The 27,912-nt window shown below is 47.8% G+C and overlaps 1 protein-coding gene across 3 annotated transcripts in view; it reads left to right on the forward strand.

Annotated features, from left to right (window-relative positions):
- The window catches only part of LOC140562622 (low-density lipoprotein receptor-related protein 8-like), a 79,952-nt gene that overhangs the window by 18,286 nt on the left and 33,754 nt on the right, over positions 1–27,912 (forward strand). For all 3 annotated transcript variants that reach the window (XM_072688410.1, XM_072688408.1, XM_072688409.1), the window contains exons 3-5: positions 6,765–6,887; positions 16,049–16,171; positions 27,316–27,708. In XM_072688410.1, coding sequence (XP_072544511.1) covers positions 6,765–6,887; positions 16,049–16,171; positions 27,316–27,708 — 639 coding nt within the window. The remainder of the gene's footprint in view (positions 1–6,764; positions 6,888–16,048; positions 16,172–27,315; positions 27,709–27,912) is intronic.

Raw genomic sequence — 27,912 nt, forward strand, 5'->3', positions numbered from 1 at the left:
GGATAACGCAGCGTAGGCTTTAGTTCCGCTGAGCCAAATATTGATTCGTCCGGGTTGGAGGAAAAAAAGGACGGGATTTTGTCTAAATGTTCGAAGCTGTTCTCGAGAACACTCCCTCTTCTGAGAGATGTGGTCAGCCCTTCAACAGTGGCCGCAAAACCTCTCTGGAAAGGCCGCAGTCTCAGGCCAGGCACTGCCGGACAAATCGGTGTCATTAGGAACAGAAAGGGAAAGCGCAGCGCTGGCTTCGGGTCAGCTAAGACCTGAGAAATGACCTGAGGTTTACATGAAGGCTTCAGATATTGGATACAGTTACTGCTGTCCTGCAAATCAAACAAACAAACAAACCAACAAACAGCCTGGCCAGCTCAAACTGGTCAAACTTCACCAGTTAAGCTCCTGACCAGCATTGGATATGTGGATATTTTCTTTTGGATTTAATGGTTTAGCTGCTCTTTCAGTATGACCAGCTTGATCAAACTTGGCCGGCCAGCCAGCCTGGTCATGTTGGTCATGCTGATGGACCAGCTAACCCACCATCCCAAGTGAAAACATACCTAATCTGATTGCCAGTGTTGGGGGGGTATGTTTTCGTCTGGACGACCAGCTTCTCAATCACATTGTCCATCAAAAGCCAGTAGGGTGGACCTAGATGAGTGTGTATTTCCACAAATCTCTACATTCCAAGCCAAAAGGGTTCTTTATATAGTACTGAAGAGGAGTGGAACCCTTTTTGGTGCTATTTAGAACCGTTTTATGAAAAGGTTAGTTAAAGAACGTTCTACAAAAGGTCCATCTACAAGCCGAAGACCCATTTTGGCATCCAAACGGTTCCTTGAGTTGGCATGGTTCTAAATGGCACCATCTAGCACCACTGTAGTGTGTAGGTAAACATATAGGACTAGTGCAGACCTTAATTGCCCAAATACTGAAGCTGTCTGGTTCATGGGGGAGGTCAACAAAAATATCCATGATGTTTCCCTGGAATCTTGACTCCTACAGCTGCAGAGACACAGTATCTCATGCAGCCTAAACAAACAGCTTCTAATGCAGAAACATGTTTATCCATCATTCAGTGTTTGCTCAGTGATCCTAAGCTCTTCTGAGGGATGAACGGTCACAGCGGTAGTGGGTGTGTTGAGCCGTTGGTAGAAAATATGATGCTGATTTTTCCTGATGCGTCTCTAGAGATCGCTGCGTGAATGTATTTTGTGTTACTGAGCAGCCTGGTCCAGTTGAACAGGGCAGAGGAACCAAGACCTCAAAGTAGACAATAAGGAACCAAGTAGGAACTCCCTAAGAGCATGAGGTAGAACCACAGAGTGGAACCCGGGACTCCAGACACGAAAACGTTCCTGCTGGATATGGCTGTCAATCTTGGGTCTTGGGCGCACCAGTGGTGACTCCAGGTTAGCATCAGGGCAGAGAAGCCAACACGAGAAGAGCTGACCATGACCGAATCCTGGACTGACCGACTTTCTGAAGCCCTGAATGAAGGTTTTTATGAAACCAGGAGGGATGAGGAATACTACAGGAGATCGTGGCATGAAAATACATCTTCTTAATCCCTCGAAAAGGGAAACGCAAGCTCTGCTTTTCCTCCCTCACACTCACCTACACAGATGAACAAACACAGCCTGGAAAGGCGTGGTGTATTTTTGCTCGTCGGTTCGAAGTCGAGGACAATCCAAATGGAAGATTAGCGTTACGTTCGCGTTTCCATCCTTGAAATTAAATACCAAATCGCATTACGGTGGATTGCGGCGCTGCGTCTGGGCCTGAGCGATGGGCTGCTGTAGTTTCTCCTCCCTCCTTCTGCAGGAAAAGGCTCGACAGGGCCGCTGCTGATACCCCGCCATCCTCCGCCGTTGTTAGCAGACGCTCTCAAATCCCTTTTCCATTAGACAAGACGCCGGAGCGGCCAGCCTTCTGTGGATCTGTACACATTTGGCTAGCTGGGCTTTCTCCGAACTGCCTGGAACGACTCACGACGGAAGCTCCATGTGGGCTTGGAATGCATTAGAATGCATGGATTTGATTGGAGCCACTGCAGAAGGTCAGATAACAAGATGAAACCCTGCATCCCTTGATTTCAGACAATGCAGAAAGCTCCAGCACTGACCAATAGCGATGTCCTGCAGGGTTTAGGAATGGACTGTAGGTTGTACAACAAGCACAGGCAGTGTTGTGTTGATGTCGAGGTGCTGATCCAGGCATGTTTGAATCCCAATCCAGTTCCGAGTTTTATCTGTGGTGTTCAGAGCTCCATCTGGTGGCCTCAAGGCGGCATTAGCGAATATTTTTCCCAGCCCCAGATGCTTCCCACATGATGCTCCCACCACCACCATGTTTAACAGTTGGTACAGTGTTCATGGGATTGAATGCCTCACCTTTACTCATCCAACATACTTTTGGTCTTACCTGTCGGCTGAGAGTGACCGTTTGGGCCTTTTTCCAGACGTTGCCAAAGACCAACATGGGCATGAGGTCCTCCCACCTGGCTGCTGAGGAGACTATGGTCGATAGTTGCTGGCAGGAAGGCCTTCCGAACTCCCGAACTCTTCCTCTTCGCTTGAGGGGTGGTGCTGCTGCTGCTGCTGGAGAGCAGCTCTGTCTGCGCACTTTGCTGTTGTCATGTTCTGTTAGTTTGACCCGGCAGAGGTTGCGTGGGCGCCCTCGCCTTTTCCACAGTCGTTCAGCTGAAAGCGCTTTGAAGAGACTAGCTATGCCTCGCCCGAGGTGCTTCAGTCTGATGTCTTTACAGGAGAAGCTGAAGGAGATTCCGAATGGCTTCATCTGAGTTTTCCTTTAGATGGAGCTGAAAGACCTATTTGCTTCTGTTGTGGGTTTCTCTCTGTGGTTCTTCACCATGATCTAAAGGAGAAGTGTGCTGTGACTCTTGGTAAAGTCCTTTTTTAGAATTGGTTCCTCTCAGTGGTTCTTCCTTATGCTCTTAAGGATGTTCTCCTTTTGAGTTTGGTTCCTCTCTGTAGTGCTTTTTTTGTGTTCCTTTGGAGGTTCTCCTTAGTTGGAGAGCCTAAGAATTTGCTGGGGTTAGGGGTTGGAGCTCGGGTAAGGGGTTGGAGCTCGGGTAAGGGGTGCTATTGGTTTAGGGGTTGGAGCTCGAGGATCAGCTGAACCCCTTTTGCCATTTCTCAGAAAACCTCCTTAATTAAGGTTCTACTTTTGTGTTGGTTTGCTCTGGCTGTCCTTCAGAAGCTCAGAAGTTCAGAGGCTTCGACGAACTGAACGTTCCCCACTTACTGAGAGTTAGGAGTCTGTGCGAAACTCCGTGGCTATGTATTGAACCCATTAGCGAATTTCTCAGGAGAGTTCATTGACATTGACCTTTTTATTTTTTATAGCACTCGTTCTCTCTGACTTTCTCGTACCCTCTTCCATCTGCATGCTGAGACGAGAGTCCTACCCAGTCCCGCTCTCCCTCCCTCTCCGCACATGTTTAATTCAGTCCTAATTAAAACAACAGGCCGTGCCTCCAAACAGATGGCACGAGTTGGCGAAATGAATCGTTATTGGGTGAAGCACAGCTCCACAAGACGAGGTCCAACGTCTTGTAATGTCTGATACAGTCGGTAAGCCAAAAGATCTTTTTCTGGCCGTTATCGTTGGTCACTGTTTCAAAGCCTTCGCTGTAAACATCGGTAAACGTCCGGCTTGTATCCTGACTGCTGTATCCGATAGCTTCCCCTTTGGTCCTTGGTTCCCTTCAGTGTTTTCAAGGGACTTTCCCTCTGTGTCTCGTTCCTCTTACTGGTTTCTCCTCGTGCTCTGAAGGAGTTGAATCAATGGCTCCTTGTCTGCAGGTGGGAGCGTTCAGGTGCTCTTCCTGGTGCCCTTCGCTGGTTTTCCCCGAATTAGTTCTTTTCTCCTGTCGGAAATGCGATCCACTTCGTACCGGACTACGTTTCTTCTTATTAAACTCCGATCGACTCTTGTTACATTGTTTTTCCAGCGCTCCAGATAAACAACTCCATGCCCGCGGCTTCGGAGAGCAGGGGGCAGGAGTTTCTGTGGGGCGTCCGATTCGATTATCGGTCCATCAAGAGGCCGGCTCTCGCTTGGAGTGTTTACCTCAGCCGGAGATCTAATATTTCTGCTGGTAGCACAACCTCGGTGGAGGCACAACCTGCAGAACGATGCCAGGGAGTGGGGGCCATTCCTCCAGATTACACGTCTCCGCTGGTCGGGTGCTGGAAAAATAGAAACCATCCATCCACACGAAGCTGCGGGCTGGAATCACGACGCGCAGCAGCTCTGGCTTCAACATCCCTCACATTAGATGACAGGCCCCGGGGGGGGTGGGGGTTACGTAAGATTTTGTGATAGCTGCCCACTCTGGTGGTGTTCACTTGCTCGACGAGTGTAGCAGGTGAGAAAAGTTCCAGACCTTGTGTCGGCTCTTGTTCATGCCCTGCCAAGAAACATTACCCACAATTCACAGTTTCTGCATTTGCCGTTCTTTGCGAATGTTCTTCTGGTCTTGGTGGGCTGTTGTGGAGAAACGGAGGTGAAGGGGACTTTTCTTATAGTGTTGAGTGTTGGGTGGGAAACGCTCCAGAGATCTGAGAAGGGTTCGGCTCTAGAACCTGCATATCATTAAAATGGTGGAGGGATACATGCTGTAGGGGGTATTGCGGCAAAAAGTAGTCCCTAAAAATATTTTAGCTGACATTCTCCACTATTTTACCACCATCATCATCGTCATTCCATTTAAAACTCAGAAGACATGTGTAGCTTCACTGGGGGGTTTGGGTAGCACATAAAATGGCTAGATTTATGTCGTAGTCATGGTGACCAACATCTGGTTCTTCATCTTAGAATAAAATAAAAATAATAAATACGAATAAAATACGAACAGCAGATTAATATATTTACAAAAATCACCTCACACCTGCACTTTAAGTTTCGATTGCTTGTAAGTGAAAAAAATAGTTTTTGAGTTTGACTAGGATATTTATAATAAAAGCATAAAGGTTCTTTACATTTACAGTAGTCCAAATACAATAAAATACATGAGTATCATTTTTATTATTTATTTGTAATATTTATGTATGTATTAGTTACCTGGTCTCTGGACTTTTATTCTGAAATTTGACAGCCCCTCCCTTCTCGCTTTTCCGTCACGTTTTTAGAATGATCGGTTCTTGTAACATCCCTGCTCTCTAGTGTCCAGTAAAGGTCATTAATGACATTTAGGCCAAGCACATCCTGGCATTAGGCTCAGGTAAGCTAGTAGAGAGAGTGTTGAGAGTGATGCTCGCTCTACCATTTAAGATTAGGCCTTTGTGCTCAGATGCTTTGGGGAAACCCGGCCTAGTTTGCTTGGGTTGATTCACATTCACTGTTGGGTTGAATAACAAATAAAATGGCTGTATTTGTGTTCATGATGATTTGTAGTCATGGCGACCGACACCTGGTTCCGTTCACCGCCGCTGTAAAGGTATCGGAAGTGGATATCTTTACAGCTCATAATAATTATTCATAATTTTTTATTTAAATTTTTTCAAAAATGTTTTAAGGTCTGTGGTAGCTCCCCTTTAAGATTCAGCTATGTTGACGTTAAGGACGTCAGAGATTAATGATCGGATTGATACCAGTATCGATCAATACTGAAAATGGTACTGTGTATCGTACCACCTCTAACTACAGTAAACAGTCCCGTTTCTAATGAGCTACAGGACGGTGGAGTGAAACAGCTGCTGTAGATCAGAGCGTGGTGGTTTCTATTGTTTTGGCTGGTGTTGTGGTTCTGGCACTGAGCTCACGATTTCTGAACTCGGCTTCGCTGCTTCGAACGCTCGTCTGCACTCGGCTGAACTTTCTGTGGTCATTAGCGCTCTAATTATACAAGTAGTGCCAGGAAAGGGTTCAGGCTGAAGCTGCACCCATGCTGCTAAAAGGAGCACGCTAATTGCAGCCTTAGGTGGAGGCCCAAATCATGACTTCTATAAATACAGCTGTTCAAATCGATGTTCCTAATGTGCAAGACTGGATTCAGTCCGAAAGAGGCTAATAGAAATGACTACGGTAAAAATACAGCCGTATTAATACCTGTACTGACCTAAAGCAGTTGACCACTGACCTTATGTTTATTTGGGTTTATTCTAATGTTATATAGAGTTAGTTACAGGTAGACACTCTCACTGACCGCTGACTTTATATAACATTAGACTAAACCCAAATAAACAAAGTTAGCGGCCAGTGAGTGTCTCTACCTGTAATTGACTCTATATAACATTAGAATAAACCCAAATAAACAAAGTCAGCGGCCAGTGAGTGTCTCTACCTGTAATTAACTCTATATAACATTAGACTAAACCCAAATAAACAAAGTCAGCGGCAAGTGAGTGTCTCTACCTGTAATTAACTCTATATAACATTAGAATAAACCCAAATAAACAAAGTCAGCGGTCAGTGAGAGTGTCTACCTGTAATTGACTTTATATAACATTAGAATAAACCCAAATAAACATAGTCAGTGGTCAGTGAGAGTGTCTACCTGTAATTGACTCTATATAACATTAGAATAAACCCAAATAAACATAGTTAATTACAGGTAGACACTCTCACTGACCACTGACTTTGTTTGTTTGGGTTTATTCTAATGTTATATAGAGTTAAAGCCAGTAGTCTATGAGAGTGTCTACCTGTAATTATGTTTGTCTTTATTCTAATGGTATATAGAGATATATACAGTATACTGTATTTACTAAATGCCTCTAATCTTTTGTTTTTCTTCCTAGTGAGGAAGACTTGTGCACCGTCAGAGTTCGCTTGTCAGAATGGGCAGTGCGTGCCCGGCCGATGGCGCTGCGACGGAGAGCCCGAGTGTCCGGATGGATCCGACGAGGCCGAGTCCACCTGCAGTAAGCAGTTTTTTCAGATTCACTTCAAGTTCAGCGGAGTTGAAGGCTTCTCTGGACATTTGTGTGGGAAAGCGAGGTTATCTTCCAGTCCCTTTGAGAGAAAAGTAGGGGAGAGCCTCACCACTGCTAATGGTACAGCATGCATTTGCACCCTTTTCTAATCCAGTGCCCGCCCACCAACACAACTGATGCTAACTAATAAACTAATTAACAAGCCACTCCACAGTTAAAGTGGGTGTATTAGAGTAAAACAGCACTGGGAAAAGGCCCAACCTGTGTTGGGCCTTTACTGTCTGCTAATGCAATCTAAGGGCTAACATATATAAGCAAACTGAGTATTCACCGTCACTTCAGGTCAGGTATTGATTTATTATGAACCTTAACTGGTGTCTTAGCAAGGCTGGCTTTGAGGATTATGCTGTTATACTAAAGGATCTAGCTTTAATCTTCCCGACGCTGATAGATGTGCATCCGATAGCTGCAAAGAGGTTAATTCAGTCCTGCTGTATAACACCGTTCCACTCTCTGAGTTGTGCTGTCCTGTTAGCATGGCTCTACCCTCCACAGAACACTCTGGTTCCACTTCTTGATCTTGGACCTAATAATCACAATGGCCCGAGTGTTTTACCAGATTATCTACTATTATGTGGTCAATAAGATCCCTGGGGCCTTCACACAGTTCATGCCGTTATGAGGTCTTCATTGGCGGCTGGTCAGACCCGGCCCGGCCTGCATACTAAACCTACATAAAAAGTAAATAGTGCTGAATATTTAAACCTCCGCTACTCCAGTCGACGTGGGACGTGAGCTGAGTGCATGCGAGTCAAATTAGACAAAGACAAAGTAAATTCAGTAAGAGTCTGGCACGCTGGCCCTGCATACGCTCTCTTCTCATGAATGATTCAACGAGGCATGCCGAGAACGTTGAGAAAATGTCATCTTGTGGGGGGCCGAGCACGGCTCGGATGTGAAGAGACGTCTGCAGAACGGGCTGTATATGTTGAAAATCCAATTAAACATGAATAAGGCATATTTTATATAGAGACACTCCTCCTGGTGATGAATGAAAGATTGTAGTAGATGCTGTACTGTGGATGACACTATAATGTCTGATAATGGCGCCTAGAGGACAGCAGAGGGTGCTCTGAACTGGATTGGGCTTAAAATACCCGATGATTCACTTCTGATTCTTTGTTTTTACCGCTGTGTTCGATCAGAGCTCCCTCTGGCAGCAATTCAGATTCTCTCAGATTGGATCAGATCAGGTCAGTATTGTACGATGCTCCGCTTTAAAACGGGTTAGCGTTGGATCGTACTCTGCAGTAAAGTACTCAAATTAGATTAGATTGGGATTCGCTGAAACTCAGCATTAAGGCACTCCGATCAAATCGGTATCGGACGATGTTCCACATTAAGGCACTCAGGTATCAGATTGGAATCGGACAATACTCAGCATTAAAACACTTTGCTTGGATTTGTATCTTACGATGCTCCGCATTGAGGTGCTTGGATTGGCTCAGTATTTGACGATACTCTGGTTAGGGTACTCTGATCCGAATCTGTGAATACTGAGCACTAAGGTACTTGGTTTGGATCAGTATCCGCATTAAGGTGCTCTGGCATCAGCTGAGATTCAGATTAAAAGTCTAAATAAAAAGAGTCTGATCCCGGTCATATTCAGCCCCGTCCACCGTGGATGTTATTTGAGGCCAGTGGAGGTGTACTGCCTACCCACAGATTACGGAGGCAGCAACTTTCCGTACCTGATATTTCACTGGCACAGTTAATATGTGGCTCTGTTGCCATGACTACGATATACTACCCACAGCTGAGCACAGCTGCGGACGCTGAGATTTACCTCCACCCCGCCCCCAACACACACACGCACACGCATGCTGCTACAGTACCTCCAACTCGGTGTGCTCCATCTCACTGCGAGATGACTTCTGGTTCCAAATCCTGGAGTGCAGACAAGCCACTTATCCGACCACAGCTGGACAGAGCAGTCGGACAGGACTTGGCGACAAGCTTCACCACAGGTCAGCAATAAAGTAACACGCTCCACAGACAGGCCCCTTTCTGAATAATGTGGACGTCCAAAACACTGCAGTCCTCTGGGCTATCGAGGCATGGACTCTGCAAGGCCCCTGAAGGGGTCTGAGGACCCCCATGAGCATCAGTATGAGCCCTGGGTGCCTGTGACCTTGTCGCTGGTTTACCGGTTGTCCTTTCTTGGAGCACTTTTGGTAGGTACCAGTAGGTACTGCATACCAGGAGCACTCCACCGGACCTGCCTGACGTTTTGGACATGTTCTGACCCAGTCGTCTAGAACATTAGTACCTCCTGGCTAATATTCATCTGATCATTCGAGACATGGACTGCACAAGACCTCTGACGGTGTCCTGGGGTATCCTTTAAGAGGACCTCCTTGTCACTGGTTCACCGATTGTCCTTTCTTGCAGCACCTTTGGTAGGTACTGACCCCTGCATACCGGGAACCTGCTTGCTAATGTTTTGGAGAGATTCTGTCCCAGTCGTCTAGAACATGCCAGTTGGGTTCTTGTCGAAGTGTCTCAGATTCTTATGCATTTTACCCAACACATCACCTTCGCCTTCTGCCTAATATATCCACCGCTTGACAGGAGCCACTGTTACTCACTTCACCCGTCAGTGGGTTCAGTGTTCGGGCTGATGGCTGTTCTTTGTGCGTGCGCTAGTACAGAAAACCCGGATGAAGGTTCCCTTTGGGATTTAACACGCACATAAAAGCCCTCTGCCTTCATTCCCTGCTCAGGCCTGTGTTTGTTATCATGCTAATGGGATTTTCCTAATCTCGGAGAGGCATCTTCAATAGAAACGTCAGACAAAAGCGAGTCCTTTTGCATTGAAATGGGGGTGAATCCTCGCGGGACGCCGTGCCACGCTGGCTAGCTGCTGTGTTGTTGGAAAGAACGAGGGAATTGAGTGCCGGGATCGGCAGTGAAGATGTTGGAGTGCACGAATGGGTGCACATGACACCATGGCTCGGCCTTCTCACACCTACAAACACAACCGCAACTGTTACAGCATCACTCATCGTTAATGAGAGCTGTCTTTCCTGCCTCAGGCACAGGGCGAGAGAAACTGACCACACTACTGTTGGTAGAAACGAACCTCCATAGAGTTCTGTGGTCTCAGAAAACATCATCTTCTCCGGACTAATGCCAGACCTGGGCTATAGAGGGGTATAAAGCCCCCCAGCGTTGAGAAGCTGTGGAGCAGTGTAAGAACTGTGTTCTCTGGAATGATGGTGGTGGAGCTCCATCCTGTACTTTTGGGATGAGTTGGGGATGATGAGATGGGGTGGTAATCATCTGACATCCTGACCTTATTTTTAACCGTACAATCAAATCCTCACAGCAATTGAGGAAGTGATAGATAACATTAGTACCTCCTGCCTAACATTGAGCCTCACACTCGAGCCTTGGACTCCACTAGAAGACCTCTGAAGAAGTTCTGAGACCTCCATGAGCATCAATATGAACCCTGGGTGCCCATGACCTCCTTTATGGGCCAGTCTTGGTAGGTACTGAACTCTGCATACTGGGAAACACCCCACAAGATGTTTTGCTTGTAGTTTTGGAGATGTTCTGACCCGGTTGTCTAGAACGTCACAGTTTGGTTCTTGTGGAAATGTCTCAGATTCGTACGCTTGCCCATTTGCCCATGTACACTAATATAATAACAGTTGAATTTCTCCCAGAGCCGGGAGAGCAATACGCCCTGAAGACGCCGACACATCCCGATCTTGCCCCCAACACCGCCCTAACCCCCCCCTGGCAGTGTGAGCAGCGTTCTGCATGCTTTCACCATTACGTGCTGGAGTAGCCTTCAGTTCACACATCACTGCAAGCTCTCACACAAGCCTGAGTGGAGTTTATCCCCAACACTTAAAAATGCATGACCCCTCGAACACCCTGCAAGCCCAGTACACTCCCACGCTACGCCCACACCAACTCCCCCAGCTTCAGCTCCAGAGTTCTGCCATATGTGCTGCGTCACCACCCTGACCATCATTCGCTTCTAGAGCTCAGCCTTTTAACAGCCGAGAAGACGTATGACCTCAACCGGACCAAAAATGGCAAAATCCGGGCATTTCACGCCCCAGTTCATTTAGCGGGCTGCCATATGTCGCCCAATATGCTTTGTAATTTGTTGTAAGAGCGGCCCGTGCTGCGTTTCCTCATGTAGTTTATATCCATCAGTCAGTGGAATCCACTGTGGGCTCCACTAAAAGATCATCCATGCCAAAAAGACAGATTTTAGACTATACGAATTTATGGACCTTATGGACATTTTCGCCTCGGGTCTCACATAATTAGCTCTAATTCTACTCTCTCAAGACTTTCACAATTTGCAATAATATCACTTTTGTGCGTTGGCCATAAGACTTGTAATTTGATCTGATGTCATGCTCTCGCGCATTGGCCACGACACATGCACAAGTAGATGTAATGTCACGCATCACCCGGGAGACTCGCGCAATTAGCGCTAATCTTACTGTCACACTTTACCTGCAAGACTCTTGCAGTTAGCTCTCGCGCATTGGCCACAAGACGCGAAATTGGCACTAATCTCACGCTGTTACGCTCTCACGCTAGCCACCATTAGCTCTAATTTTACACTCTCAAGACCCGGGCCATTTTCGATATCCTCACTCTTTGTGTATTGGCCATGAGACAAAAGCAATTAGCTCTAATGTCATGCTCTCGCGCGCTGGCTGCGACACATTCACAATTAATGTAATCTCACGCTTTTGGATTTTGAGACTCACGCAATTCGCTCTAATCTCATGCTCGCATAATTTGCGCTGATCTCACACTCTAACGTATTCTTCGTGAGACTCTCACAATTAGCACGCCACTCTCGCGCCACTCGTCATTTCTGCCTACAGATGAGTTTGACTCCTGAGAAAGTTACAGCTCCTGATTTCACCGACACAAACCACCATAGATCAGCAGTAGCGAAGATTGCTGCACGTCACGTTCTTCAAGTACAGGCTAATCCGATCTTCCAAACGCGGCATTAACATCTATTAAATGTGTATAAGGCCTTGTTTACTTCATTAACGATGTAATGTGCGTTAATGCTGTTGACGAGATTAGCACTGACTCCCATTTTTACTCAAGCTGGAGTTCGGCCTCCACCGCTGACAGCGGTTCTTACTCAGTGATGCTCCTGCAGAAATCCGGCGGGCTTGTTCTTAAGAAAGCTTGCACTGTTGAAGATGCGACCTCAGTGGGATACATGCGTATTGATGCCACGCAGGATGCGCATTTATTGCATGATGAAATTCATGGCAGAAGCAGGTAAGTAACAGATTGCCAACAGAGAAAAGACAGAGTAGCGTTCAGGCTGTAGCGGTGGATCTGAGCTGTCGTATGGGGGGGGGGGGGGGCGAATTCAGCCGATTCACTTCATCGTAATTCTACAAATAAAACTATACATGCAAATTTATGCGAGTGACTCAAACACCATTATCGGTGCACTCACTGTAAGAATCACAGGACATAGTCTGAGCTACAACAGCTGGCAGCACTTCAAGTAGCCCGCAGGATGAAAGACGGAAAAGAGGGAAAACGGGACTCCTGCAACCTGAAATTCCGAATTCTGTGTTGTCCTCAGACCTGGAGTTTCTTTATTCCAGGACCCAGGCAGCAGTCACGTGGGATCTTCGAGCGCGAGTGTCACCCTTCGCCAAAGGAGACATCTGAAAGAAATGTGAACCTCCTCAAGTCCTGTCTTCCCGTGCTGGGAGAGTGCAGGAAATGAGGCTTTTGGGACGCAACCAGCACACTGAACTAGGTCACTGGCATCGAACCCACCTCTCCCAGCCTCTGTCGGGACTGTCCAGTGTTTAAACCATTAACCAGTGAACCAGTTTCCTTTCCATAGACTGTATGCACACCCCACCCACTAGTTAGGACTGCCCCTATCAAATGATGCGACCAGTGCTGGGAGAGTAACCGCTAGAAGATGCTTTCACTAAAGCTTACAGTGAAGCTCCACCACGTCGTCTGAAACTGAGGAGGTCTTCAGTCTGGGGTTGAAGACGGCGAGCGTTGGACTCTGCTGTTCGGACACCCAGGGGAAGTTCGGTCCACCACTTTGGTGCAGGAGAGAAAAAAGCTGGACGCTCGTCTTCTGTGGATCTTCTGTGGAAATCTGCTTTTGACCATCGCCATCAAGTACGGAGGGGCTGGCTGGTCCAGTCCTGGCTTTGTAGGCCAGAGTCAGGGTCTGAATCTGATGACCTGGGCAGCAGCTACAGGAGCCAGTTGTGCTCTCTCAGACTCTGGCCTCTGATGGAGGCACCAGTGAGCGTTAGCTGGTTTGCGAAACTGCTGAACCAAACTGAAGGACCCTTTACACGAGACGCGAGAGGCGCTTAACACCTGAGGTTAATTAGGGCTTATTTTTGGGGAATGCTTTGAGAGGAACCTGACCAGAAGTTCAAGCTGTCGCCCTGACCTCCGAATGCCCCTGACTCGCAGCCCAGTCAGGCATCTTCGGCCTTCAGGCGGCGCTGAAAGACTAGCCGCAGCGTTCAGACTGCCTCCTTCAGTTCATATCCTCGTGGACCTGTTACCGCACTCCTGGCCTCCCTGGCAGCCGGAATAATTGAATAAAGCGAAGTAATCGGCCTCTAATGTGCACTCCGAGACTCGTCCGGCCTCTCCTGACGCCAGTGTGAAGTAGAAATCAAGCTGGCGCTTCATCAAATAGCCATCAGCGCTGGGATGTTCCCTCTGAGCTCAGCCCGACCTTGCTCGTCGCCCTCTCCCCCCCCATTTAGCAGCGGCGGTTTGTATACAGTACATGAAGGCGGATGCCAGTGTAAAGGTCAGTGGGCAATGTCTCTAGCTTTCGCGCACTCCTGCACTCGTCCTCCCACTCTCTTTCTGTCGCGCTCTCTCTTTTTCTCACTTCTTTGCTCGCTCGCTCGCTCACTTGCTCGCTCACCCACACCCCCGCGCTCTTCTTCTTCTTTTCCTCTCGGCTTTACCGATTGATTGACGGTGGTCGTGCTCTTCCTCCCAGCCTCGGTGAGCGATCTGTGGCCGTGAGCTTCGCTTCTCAATTCTTAATTTCTCAGCTCGCTCTCGCGCTCTTTCTCAGAGCTCCTATGTCTCTCGCTCACACGCATGCACACATGCACACATGCACTCGCTCCATCTATTTTGGAAGGGCTGTTTGTCTTGAGGCTCGGCGGTAGTAGATTCAGTAGCGCACTTCATCTGGCTGGGCGATGTCAGATGTGTGTGTCAGATAGGCGGTGAGATACTGGCTTTGTGTCGCAGCCTAATGCCGGCGCCAGGATGAGTAACAGCCGGACCGGAGAGCAGAGGGAAAGGGAAGGCCCAAAAAAGGGTCAATGTCCAAGGAATAGGAGCTAAATAATGTGTGTGTTACTGCTGATGACAGCATGGACTGTCCCAAAAGTATTGGGACGCAGCTGTTGCTATTTGGGATATTAGAGTACTGCTAGAGCGTCTGCTACCCAACCGACGTCAAATTGGGGCGCCCAACAAGAGAACGGGTTTTGGGCCGTACAACATCAAGCTCAAACGGTTCGGGCTTGAGTACATTTTCTGTTGTATTTGTATTTCTCAAATTTTGTTTTCAGTTCCTACCTGCTAGCTAGAACCCCTCCCCTCCTCCAATCACATGATGCTAGAAAGCTGGGAGGGTGAAGGCTAGCATGGTCTTCCTCCAAGCCACTGCATCCTTTCAAACTGCCACTAATGCAACTCCAGGAGTGCAAATGAAGTACACTTAATGGACAAAAGTATTTGGACATGGCTCCTAATCACGGAATTCAAACGTTTTGTTTAGTCTCATTGCCACAGCCATTCAGTCTGCCTTTCCACACATCAGTGAAAGAACGGGAGGTTCTGAAGAGCTCTGGAGCTGAACTCCAGCGTGGTTCTGTATGTAGTAGGAGCCGCCACTGCAACAGCAACAAGAAGTCAGCTGGTGAAAATTCCCCCCTCCTAGATCTTCCACCAACCTAGAGAAGCCAGTCTGAAGCTAATCCTCTGCTAGCTTGCCTGAGAGGAATGCTAGTATTACCACATAACACACACACATCCATTGATATCTCTCTCTCTCTCTCTCTCTATATATATATATATATATCGATCGAACGTGCTTGAAATATGCGGTTGGATGCTTTAGGCTAATGGTTCGAACCGAAGAGAAGCTAATCATTAGAGGAAGCTAGTCTTTTGGTAGCCTGCCTGAGAAAACCCACTAGAGTGGACTCTTTAGACCACTTCAGATAAAAGAGCTGCTACCCTGCTGGATTCATTGAGCGTCTGACTGCCGTCCAGAATGCTGTGTCCACGGCTGCATTATTGATGGCGGCGTGTCTGATGCTGTACGGCCACATGCTCCAGTCTAGTAGCAGCGTCCAAGTCGCTAAACGGAACATGGTGGGTGTTGGCTGCCACTTCTGCAAGGGGCCTCTTGATTCCTCCTGCCAAGGAAAGACCAGAGGAGGCATTCATTTTTTCACAGAAAAAGTTAATGCCTCTGACCTCAAGAGGATTTAAGCCTTTCAAAGTAAACAATATGGACAAAAGTATTGGGACACCTCTTAAAAGCTCTAAAAGAGCTTAGAGCAAAGGAGAACCGGCTCCATATTAATGCCTATGCGTTTAGAATGAGACCTCATAAAAGCTCCTGTAGATGTAATGTGTAGGTGTTGGCATCCCAATACTTTTGTCCATATCATATGTGTGTGTGTGTGTGTGTATAAAGAATGCTAGCGTAGAGGCTAACATGATAATAGCATGCAAATTTGAAATGGAGGGTGCAGGACCGTTTTGTAGTCCCTCTTCGTTCAAGGAATTGAACACCAGCTATACAGCTAACGGCTAATAATGCTAATCAGCGATTCCCACAGGATCAGTGTTGGTTTCTTAGGATGATTGTGTGTCTGTTTAGCCTCAGAATCACGTTCCTGCAGCTTTCATGGTCCCGGTTGTCTTTGTAGCGAAGTGTCAACGCAGTGTTCCACCACGACGCCCTCAGCTGCGAGCTCCATGTGCTCCATGTGTTGTTGCGCTCAGCGCTAGCCTGTGTGTAACCGCTAGCATCTGTCCTGTTGTCTCCGCAGCAGTCAAGCAAACGTGCCCGCCGGACAAGTTCGACTGCGGTGGGAAGTGTGTGTCGCTGTCGTGGCGGTGCGACGGCGAGCGGGACTGCGAGAACGGAGCGGACGAGGAAGACTGCGCTGCAGGTGAGGTCCTTCATCGCCCCTAACACTAATGCTCTGTCTCCAGCTAGCCTGAGGTCAGGATGTTGGATGATGCTCATCCCAAAAGTACTGGATGGAGCTCCACCACCATCATTCCAGAGAGCACAGTTCCTCCACTGCCCCACAGCTCAATGCTGGGGGGCTTTACATACCCCTCTAGCCCATGCCTGGCATTGTGCCGGTGGTGGCTGGGTTAGGTAGGTAGTGAGTGGTTAGCTAGTTAGCTAACAGGCTATCAGGTTCCATAAAACCCAGTATGTGTAAAATATGACGTTGAAATCTCACACCAGCGTCTGATCACACACTCCGAAGAGGTCGGCTGATGTGCGTCTGAGCCCCAGTCAGCGACGGATTTACAGGAGATGTGACGATCAGCCCAGAGACAATTAATATCAGCTAATTAACAGAAGACTGACGAGCTTCTGAAGGTGTCCTTCCTCCTCGGCTGAAGATGACGGACAGGAGCTGTAGGAGGAGGAAGACGAGGCTTTTCTGACAAACTGCCGGGGCTACCCTGACCAATCAGGGCTTTCACTGAGACCCCCACTGTGATCCCCCCCCGCCCCCCCACCCTCCTGCCCTACTTTTGAGACGTAGTGTGAAATTCTCCCTCTCTCGCTCTACATCTCCCTCTCTCGCCCTCTCTCCTTGCTTTCTTTCATCCCTTCCCTGTTTTTCCCTCACACTGTACATCCCTCCCTCCCTCTCCCACTCTGTTTCACCTCTCTCTCTCTCTCGCTTTAACCCCCCTCTCTCTCTCTACCCTCTCTCTATCTCTCTCTCTCCTTTCATTATCCCCCCTCTCTCTCCCTCTTCTCTCTATCTCTCACTCCTGTCTCACTTTCTCTTTTTCCTTTTCTCTTCTTTGACGGTGTGTCTCTCTCTCTCTCTCTCTCTCTCTCTCTCTCACACCCATCTCACTTTCTTTTTTTCCCATCTTCTCTTGCCCTCTCGTTCCTTTTTTTTACCCCCCCTCTCTCTCCCCTTCTCTTTCTTTACCCCTCTCTCTCTCCCTCTCTCTCTCTTTCTATTTTTCCTTTTCTTTAGCCTGTTCTTCCTCTCCATCTCCCTTTGTTTCTCCCCCTTATTTCTCTCTCTCTCTCCTCTGTGTTTAAGTCTCGCTCCCTCTGCCCTCTTTCTCTAAACCCCCCCTCTGTTGTAGTGAAATTGATGAAGGGACCCCCGTGGGGGATTCTTTGAAGATTTCTCTCAGCCTCACGTTCATAAACTGCCTCAGATTTCAGGGGAGCGAGCGGCGTCGTAGAAGAGTGAAAGCTCCGTGCTCAGACACTCAGACATGTTTACTGCTGCTGTTTTAGTAAATAAGCCTGAATTCACAAGAACCCCCTCAAACCACAGGTCAGAAAAGGGATATTATGCAAAGCTCCTGAAATAACTTGAGGGCAAAAGCCCCCAGATTCTGCTCCTTTTACCCTCCGATTCCTTTAATTCCAGAGCTTAGGGTGCAGACGACATGCTCCTCCAGATTTACATGCAAAACAGCACAGCAGTTCGCCAGCGTTCCCACTTCTTACTCTTAGTAGATGCTGAAGAGCCTCATGGACCTCTCATATCTTTACCAGCCTGAAGACCAGCAGGACAGCGTCTAATGCCAAAGGTCTTCCAAATGTCACCAAATTCCAGAATTACCACTAGGTTTATTGGCAAAGTTCACAAATCTTCAGCTGTTTGCAATCAACCAATCAAACAAGACCAATTTAAATATTTTAACAACTGTTGCAGCTCCCGTTCCTGAGGAATCCCAGCCCCTTCCTCATGGACAGTGGCCTCCAGTTCTCAAAAATTCCTGGGTTTGCCGCCTCAACCCCCTTCTTCAAATCCCACCAAGGCTTTTATATGGGGTTCAAGTCAGACGACTGTGGCGGCCACTCCAGAAGTCCTGAAACCAAGCCTCTGTGGGCTTTGAGGTATGCCTGGGGTCATCGTCCTGTCGCAAGGTCCAATGATGTCCGAGCTTCGGCTTTCTCACAGAAGGCATGATGTTTTCTCCCAGGATTTCCTGATACTTGAATGAATCCATCTTCCCCTGGTTTCCAGGGGAAGCAGCGCAGCCCCAGGATTCACCTTTTTGACACAGTGTGTTCAGTTGCGAGTGTTGTGGCTGTCCTGTGTGGTCAGACGTTGTGGTCAGACCTTCGCGTCCTCATCACCGTATTGAATTGTGTCCTGAGCAATCAGGCCGGTGTCACCTGCCTTCTGGTCTTGATCACTGTTGATTTCCTGCCTCGCCCTGCAGGACCACTGCTGTGTTGGACAGCGCTGATTACCTGCCAGTTTGGGCCTCGTAACTCTAATCTGTCTGAGCGACAGATTCCCAGATAGCGGGAAACGGGTTTACTGCAGTCAGAGAGACGCTTCACCGGGGAGCCAGTTGATTTATTTCATGCAGTATAGATATATACAGTCTTATGCAAAAGTTTGGACACCCTTTCAGATTGCGTTGTTGTGTTTTTAATGTTTTTTTAATGTAAACCCCCAACACTGGTACTGTTAATATGCTTAATTTAACATATTAAAAAATCTCCAAATCAAATTATGCAGCAACCCTCCCAGAAGAAGTAATGGCTCTCAATGGGTCTCCAGGCTGAAGGCAATCAAATCGTTGCAGCAGTGTTCCAGTATCTTGTGTAAGACCTTCCCAAAATAAGTAATGGCACCCACTTACCTGGCTGAAGGCAATCAAATCCGCACAGCAATTACTGAATTGCCCAATTCGCCAATTGCCAATCACCCAACCCACTCATTAGTAACCCTGCCTCCTCCCCCCCACCCCTCCACCAATCACGTGTAATGCTCCCAAAACTGGGTGAGGACTGACACATGCCTCCTCCGACACCCAACCAGCCTCCGCCTCTCTTCCAACTGCCATCATTGCAGCGTCACTGGGCAACCAACACGCCCAGAGGAAAGCATGGGGTACCCAGCTACCCACCCAGAGAGGACAAGGCCAGCTCAACACAGTGTCTTAATGGTCGTCCCGTTAAAAAGTACACATGATGGGCGGAGTTTTTCCAGCTGAACATGTTTAAGGTGAATGGGGTGGGAATTAGGTTGAAGTAGGGCTGGATGTAGGGAAGGGCAGCAGCCTCCGCTATTGTTTACTGCAAGTAATTTAGAGCATTTCTATTGGTCCATTCACTCAGAATTCTCTTCACAGTGTACAGAAATAGCTACAGGGCTCAAAACTAAAAACGCACATGTTAGTGGAGATACATGGTTTTCATTGGACAGCAGCGATTTATTATACACATGTTATTTGCAGGGTTTCAGCATGACAGGCTTGGAGCCTCCCGCAGGAATGATGAACCTTGTCATGTGGGCTGACTAATGCAGCCATGGATCTGTAGGAAATATAATGGTAACATTAGTGATAAAGACAGACGGTGTTTACCACACTGGAAGTGTAAAACGGAGGCATCGCTAATGTGGGGAAGTGGATTATAGTATATCAAGGTGCCTGGGTGGTTTTCCCGTAATCCGGACCTTGTTTGGGAGAGGATTCATCAGCTCGTATTACACACGTCCCGTCACCTGGACTTACCACTACTTCATTCTCTAATAGCATTGCTAGAGTTTATACGGGGACAAAAGTATTGGGACACTTGCTCATTCACCGTTTCGCAGGGGTATAGCACATGCCTAGCATTAGGCAGCATGGTGCCAGGAGGTTTGTGTTTAGCTACTGCAGAGGGTCCTAATCTTTTGGCAGTACATAAATATGTATTCCTCGCTGTCTAGAGCACTCAGTCATTGTAAAACACCCCCCCCCCTCCTCCGCTGTTCATCATACCCAACCTTCCCGGACCACGGCTGTACATCACCCCTATGTGAACAGCAGTGGAGGGGGGGGGGCTTGTCTTGACCTATTGCAGCTCTCGCTCGCTCACTCACTCACTCGCTTTCTCTCCTAATCGGAGGCTTATGGGTGCAACATGTAGTTTAATAAAGTCAATCGCTCTGTGGCGTCGAGCTAATTGAGTCGCCTGTATGTTGAATAATGCATGACTCTCCAGAGCGGAGTTTGATTAGCACTGAAGCGAGCCCTGAGGAAGCTTAGCGCTCTTCTTCAACTATGCTGTGCTAGAATTCCCTCACATCCTGTAGAGCCTACACACACACACACACCTGCCATCTCCAGAGGAGGTTTTATTACCTTAGTGGGTCATACATGTCCTGGCCACTGGTGTACAGTTAGACTGTAGGCCGTCTGTTGATGCACAGTTTAGTGTTGGTGTCCGCTCTCTAGACCGTTTCTGACCACAGAGACCCCAGATGAACCCAATCTCAGCCCCCCAGTCTGGAATTCATACAGATGTGACTAAAAGACAGTTTCAGGATTTAGACATTGTGTACTAAACACAGCCCCCGGCCCCCGTTTACTGACGCCACCCTGAGCAGAAATGACCTTCACCTAAACCTCACCTACTACACCTCACATAAACCTAAACCTAAACTTAACATTAACCTAATTCTAACCTAAACTTAACATAAACCTAATTCTAACCTAAACTTAACCTAAACCTAAACTTAACCTAAACCTAATTCTAACCTAAACTTTACCTAAACCTAAACTTAACCTAAACCTAATTCTAACCTAAACCTAAACTTAACCTAAACCTAATTCTAACCTAAACTTAACCTAAACCTAATTCTAACCTTCACCTAACCTAAACCTAATTCTAACCTTAAAGTAACCTAATCCCAAACCTCACCTACACCTAATTATAACCTAACCCGTACCTACACCTTAACCAAAACCTAATTCCAACCTTAAAGTAATTTAAACCTAAACCTAATTCTAACTCTAACCTAACCTATGCCTTAACCTAAACCTAATTCTAACTTTGACCTAAACGTAACCTAAACCTACTACACCTAAACCTAATTCTGACCTTAACCTAACCTACACCTTAACCAAACCTGAACCTAATTCTAACCTAACCTACACCTTAACCCAAACCTAATTCTAACTTAAACCTAACATATGCCTTAACCTAAATCTAATTCTAACTTTAACCTAAACCTAACCCACAGCTCAACCTAAACCTAACCTACTACACCTAAACCTAATTCTGACCTAAACCTTACCTACACCTTAACCAAAACTTAATTCTAACCTTAAAGTAATTTAAACCTAAACCTAACGTACTATACCTAAACCTAGTTTTAACCTCAACCTAAACCTAACCCAGCTACTACAATAATAGTAGTAATACACCCACAGGGTTTTCTGGGCCTGGACACTTTATCACTACACTTGGTCGCGTCCTTGTGCAGTTTCCATCCAGCGGTGGCCAGTCTGTCCCAGTTCTGTGGAAACCCCGTCTCCATCATGATGCTGAGAGGTTCTGATCAGTGGAGATGGAGCCGCGGGTTGTGAAACACTCTATGGGGGTCAGATGACTGACAGGTCTGGCTTTTCACATTGAGGGAAGAAAGGTCATGTGTGCGGTTATGCTGGCGAGGGTCAGCCGGTTGACCTGCTTTCAGAAACCGTCCTGTAAGAGTGTTTGTGTGTTTGCGTGAGGTCCTACTGGGAGGCACCTGTACTGGAAATAGCTTTCGGCCCACCTTCTGAAAAATGATGCCCACAGGCTCAAAAGTAATGACCTTACCCCAACACACAACCCCACACACACACGTACGTATAACAAACAACCCCCCCCTCCGGCCCTCCATTTACAGGAATACTCCAGAACTATTAGAAGCTAATGCAAGCAGACCGGTCAGCTGCACTGGCCTCCTCCAGGGTGTTTCACAGCCCGCGGCTTTATCTCCGCTGATCAGAACCTCTCATCGTCATGGCGATATGGTTTCCAGGGAACTGGGACAAACTGGCCTCCTCCCAGCTACGACTACCAATTACTTTCTCGAGACCCCGGCTGCCGATTGCCGATGACAGCGCCTTAGTCCGCTGGACCACCCGGGGCCCCCCACATCTGACCTTTCTGTCCAATGGCCAAAGTACAGTTAAGCTCCAGATCTCTATATTCAGGCAGAGACCCTGGCAGCCTCCTGTAGAATTTGCTGGTACACTCCAGGTCCATCAATAATTGCTCGACTGTCTGGACCTTGCCTATCAGGCAATTTGACTCGGTGTGAAGAGCCAGTCGGAATTCTTGTGATTTTTCAGTCAGTCCAGCTCTGCATCTGCAGAGGAGAAGGCAAAAATGGACGGCAGACAGCACTGAGGGAGGTGTTGGTGGTGGGATAGCGAGGTAGCAGACCTCTCAGACTACATTAGAAGGCTGATATCGCAACATCCTCTCCGAGCCAAGAAAATTGTGCTCTCCTGGGCTCCGGCTGCCGATGGCATAGCAGCATGACCGGGACTTTAACCAGCGATCCTCTGCTCGTATTGATGGCGCCTCCTTCCGCTCGAACACTCGGGTTTTTGGAACCTTTTCCAGCCTCATGAGCATTGATAACCCTTTCTGCTCCGTCTTAAAGCGGATGTCAGGCGAGGTGTTTCGAGGCATTGGCACCATGGGATGGACCATGTGTTCGGAAATGCATGCGTGAAGCTTGGTGGTCAGGGGCAGCACCGGAGGAGTAGCTTAGCCGCAGGCTGCGTGGGATATTACATTTATCTCCTTGTTTTTACTGCTGGGTGGATGCGTAGCGCTGTGAAGAATGAGCTGTAGCGCATCTGAATTGAGAGAGATTGGAGATTAGGCACAGTGAGGATAATTGCCTGCTCCCACTCGTGTTAATGTAAGCTTGATCTAGGCTAATCTCACGCCACAGGCCCCTCTAATGCTAATGAAGCTGGTCACGAGATGCAAACGCAAGAGGCCTGACGTACGCTGCATGTAAGAGGTGTGGCTGTCTTTCAGGAAGGCCAGAGGTTCAATTCCTCACCAAGTCTTCAACTTTTGGTTCCATTAAGAACCATGTTTGTGATAAAGCAAGCCGTCCTGGACCCAAAGGCCCAGCGGTTCTTTATGGGGACACAAGTGGTTATCTGATGGCAGCACACAAAGAACCATTTGAAGCACCTCTTTGAAGGTCTGGGGTTGAGAAGGTCTGGGATCTCTGTTAGATTGGTTGCTCTCGTAGTCGGCGGTCAGGCATGAAGACCTGAGTGACTTTGACAAGAGCTCATGTCTAATCTCTGGGGAAGTTACTGGTCATCAGTGGTGAGGTCCGAGGAGGGGGAAAAGCCATGACCTGCCAGCAGGGTAGTTTCCCAGATCTAAGTGTGCTCTAGCATCTCTGAGATGTTCTTGCAGAACGGGGAGTTTGAAGGGTTTTGAAGGTGAACAGGGAAACGTGAATGAGGAAGGATGTTCCTCTCTGCAGAAGCTCTTTTCTTCCAGTTCCAGTCCCGCTGCTGGCTGCCACAGAGCGAGGCGAACCTGATCTCCGCGCAGCCCCGGGCCTCCTCGCCTCTCCTCGCCTCTCCTGTGATTCACTTCTGTTTTCTGCCAGGCTGTCTCTTCTAATCAGTGACGGCGAGTCAGCGCACAAACCTGTTTGAGTTCTTGGGCGGCAGAACCTGCTCTGACTCACACCGCTGTGGTCAATCACAACAAGCCGTTGATGTCCCGTGGTGTGTGCGGGAAGGGACGAGGAGGGGAAGGGGGGGTGAAGCAAGCAGTAGGACTCTGCAGCGTTTGCTGGAAGAAGACTCTCAGATGATCGCGGAGCAAAGTGGGAAGGAATTCTTTGGCTGGGAAACTCTGTGCTCTTGTGTCTGACTGGGAATCCAGATTACCATATGGATTTCTGCTATCCACCAAAAAGATAACAGCCGTTTACCAATAAGAGACAGACATGATTAAAAATGATTCAATAAGAGAAGGACACTGTGAAAAACCACAGAATAGGAAAAAAAAAAAAACATGACTAGATATTGTCCAATAAGAGAAAGACAAGGATTCAAATCAGCCAATAAGAGAAAGAAATGGCTAAACATTCTCAGATAGAAAAACATTATGAATAAATATTCTCCTGTAGGACGACGTAATGGCCTAAATTTAACTAAATATTCTCCAATACTGAACTCATGTGGCAAAACAAGCTCTGAATAGAACTACATTCATAGAACGATAGGACTACAAATCCTCCAATAGAACGATAGGACTACAAATCCTCCAATAGAACGATAGGACTACAAATCCTCCAATAGAACGATAGGACTACAAATCCTCCAATAGAATGATAGGACTACAAATCCTCCAGTAGGAGAACGGTAGGACTGTGAATCCTCCAGTAGGACTGTATGGTAGGACTGTGAATCCTCCAGTAGGACTGTATGGTAGGACTGTGAATCCTCCAGTAGGACTGTGAATCCTCCAGTAGGACTGTATGGTAGGACTGTGAATCCTCCAGTAGGACTGTATGGTAGGACTGTGAATCCTTCAGTAGGACTGTGAATCCTCCAGTAGGACTGTATGGTAGGGCTGTGAATCCTCCAGTAGGACTGTATGGTAGGGCTGTGAATCCTCCAGTAGGACTGTATGGTAGGGCTGTGAATCATCCAGTAGGAGAACGATAGGACTGTGAATCCTCCAGTAGGACTGTATGGTAGGACTGTGAATCCTCCAGTAGGACTGTATGGTAGGACTGTGAATCCTCCAGTAGGACTGTGAATCCTCCAGTAGGAGAACGGTAGGACTGTGAATCCTCCAGTAGGACTGTATGGTAGGGCTGTGAATCCTCCAGTAGGACTGTATGGTAGGGCTGTGAATCCTCCAGTAGGACTGTATGGTAGGGCTGTGAATCATCCAGTAGGAGAACGATAGGACTGTGAATCCTCCAGTAGGACTGTATGGTAGGACTGTGAATCCTCCAGTAGGACTGTATGGTAGGACTGTGAATCCTCCAGTAGGACTGTATGGTAGGACTGTAAGGTGCTCTTGTGTGTTTTTCTTTCGGCTGTAGGAACACACAGATGAGCTGATGGGTAATTCATAAAAGACAGATATTACTGTGCTGCTGTCTCAGTGGAGCATGGGGAGCAGTATAAGACACACAGCGGCCTGCTGGACGAGTCTCGGAGCGGATTGTGCTTGGGTTTGATTGCAGTAGTGTTACAGTATTACATTTCAGAAGACTGAAGCTGGTGAATCACATGCTGAAGTCATCAGCCTGCAATAGCCTTAGCACAAGCCTCCAGTGCACTGCTGGTTATATCCTCCTATTGGTTCATACACTCTCTGGCCACTTTATTAGAAACCCCTCCCTATCCTACCGTTTGTCCGTTTCAGTGTAGATTCTGCGTACAGAATGCTGTACAGTCCAGGACTAGGCTTAATCATTGTCTGGAACATGTACAAATGAACCTGTTAGGATTAGGAACTAATTCTGTACCTCAATCTAAACCTCACCTAACTTTAATCCTAACCCTAATCCTAACCTTAAATTTAACCTAAACCTAAATCACATTCTATTTTGAATCCTAAACCTAACCCTATCTCTAATCCTAGCCTTAACTGCAAACTGTAAGGGTTATGTTTTGGGTGAGGGTGTGGTTTAAATCTATTTCCCATTCTAGTTTTAATCCTAGACTTAAACCTCACCCTCACCCAAAACATAACCCTTAACCTAAACGTTCAATCAGTTCTAGTTTAATCCTAATCTCAATCTTAAATCTAGACCCTTACTTAACCCTTACTTTAGTTTCTGTCCTAAAACAACCTTAAACCTAGACCTAAACCTAACTCTAATCTAGTTTGAATCCTATACCTAAAACCTAACTTTGATCCAAAACTTAACCCTAGACCTAAACCTGACCTTCATTCTAGTTCAAATCCTACACTTATACCTCACTCCAATTTAAAACGTAACCCTAATATCAGCCTCAACCATGACTTTAGCCTAAACCTAACCCTTAATCTAGTTTCAGTCCTATCCTTTAGCCTAGACCTAAATCTAATCCTTATTCTAGTTTCAGTCCTAATTGTTAACCTTTAGCCTAGAGCTAAACCCAACCCTTATTCTAGTTTCAGTCCTATCCTTTAACCTTTAGCCTAGACCGAAACCTAACTCTTATTCTAGTTTCAGTCCTAACCTTAAGCCTAGACCTAAACCCAACCCTTATTCTAGTTTCAGTCCTAACCTTTAACCTTAAGCCTAGACCTAAACCCAACCCTTATTCTAGTTTGAATCCTACACCTAAACCTCACTCCAGTTCAAAACTTAACCCTAGACCTAAACTTTACCTTAACTGTAGTTTAAACCTATTCTTGACCAAAAGCCTAGACCTAAACCTGACCCCATTCCAGTGTGAATTGTGACTGTAGGACTGTTTGAGCAGGTAGTCTATGAACAGCCCCCACGACCTCTCCTATTATTCCTGTTCTCTTATTCGGGACGGTCGCAGTTAAACACGGGGAGGAGTAACGCGCCTCTCTGATCATCCGTCAGCCGCAGCTTAAGCTCATAATCTGCGCTGTGCCAGTCTGCGCCCGACGCACTGCAGCCTCCATTTGTCCGATTGAAAGTTGGCGTACTGAGCAGCTTCCTCTAGCATTTCAATCTTCTGTACCTTCACTACCGCCCCTCTCCTCCAGCCCCCGCCTCCCGCCTTCGCTGGTACTTTGCATTCAAATCTTGATTTTGACTAGCAGGTCATTCCATTCTCTGCATCGCGTCCCCCCCCCCCCCCCCCAATTCTGATATGTCTTTTGATCGGAGTGCGTGAGGACCTGGAGCTGTCGAACACCTCTGTATGCCTGCCTGGCAGTAATTCCCTCCATCAATCCCCCGTTCACTCGCTCTCGTCTCGTCTCCCTGCCTTCAGTCAGTGTGATATCAATCTCAAAGCGCAGCCGAGGAGTCCGTCTTGTTTCTTCGGGTGAGGGTTCAGTTCAGCTGTAGGACTTTTTAAATTACATAAGCTTCTGTGTGAAAGTCATATGGAGGCAGCTGTGGACTACAGGACTAAAGGTTCGAGGAGTGGGCATTGGACTGGAGGGTCGCTGGCTCGATCCCCAAGGACCGGCGTCTATGGCCGAGATGCCCTTGAGCAAGGCACTCAGCCCCCAGTTGCTCCCAGGCCGCTGAGGTGGCTGCTCACTGCTGTAGGTGTATGTTGCCACTACCCTAATCACGTGGTCTTCCCTCCTCACGGTTGTTTCCATTTTCCCGCTTCCTCGCAGATGCCCGCGCCTGCCCGACCGGAGAGTTCCAGTGCCGTAACCTGAAGTGTCTGGCGCCGGTCTACGTGTGCGATGGTGATGACGACTGTGGCGACTCCAGCGACGAGGAGAAGTGCTCTCCACCCACCTGTGGCCCACACGAGTTCCGCTGCAACGCCTCCGAGTGCGTCCCCCAACCCTGGACCTGCGACGGTGACCCCGACTGCTCCGACGGCTCGGACGAGTGGGCAGAGCGCTGCGGAGCTGAAGCTGCGCGGCCGGCCACGCCCCCCGGTCGCAAGGCGGAGTGTGGCACCGGAGCATTCCGCTGCGGAAGCGGGGAGTGCATCAGGCTGGCCTGGAGGTGCGACCGAGATCCTGACTGTAAGGACAAGTCAGACGAGGCGGACTGTCGTAAGTATATCACAGCGTAGTAACGCTTGAAGAAGATCACTAACCGACTAACAGGTTCCTGATTCTTGTAGCCGACGTCTCCCAGACGACAGAGGTCCGATGTTCTCCCATACGTCAAGGCTTGTTGGGGCTCCCAGTCAGCAGTGGTGGCGACTGTGTGTTGGGTGCTAAGGCTCATGGATGCCTGAGAGCAACAGTTGGTAT

This window comes from Salminus brasiliensis, chromosome 9, assembly GCF_030463535.1.
Source record: "Salminus brasiliensis chromosome 9, fSalBra1.hap2, whole genome shotgun sequence".
NCBI lineage: Eukaryota > Metazoa > Chordata > Actinopteri > Characiformes > Bryconidae > Salminus > Salminus brasiliensis.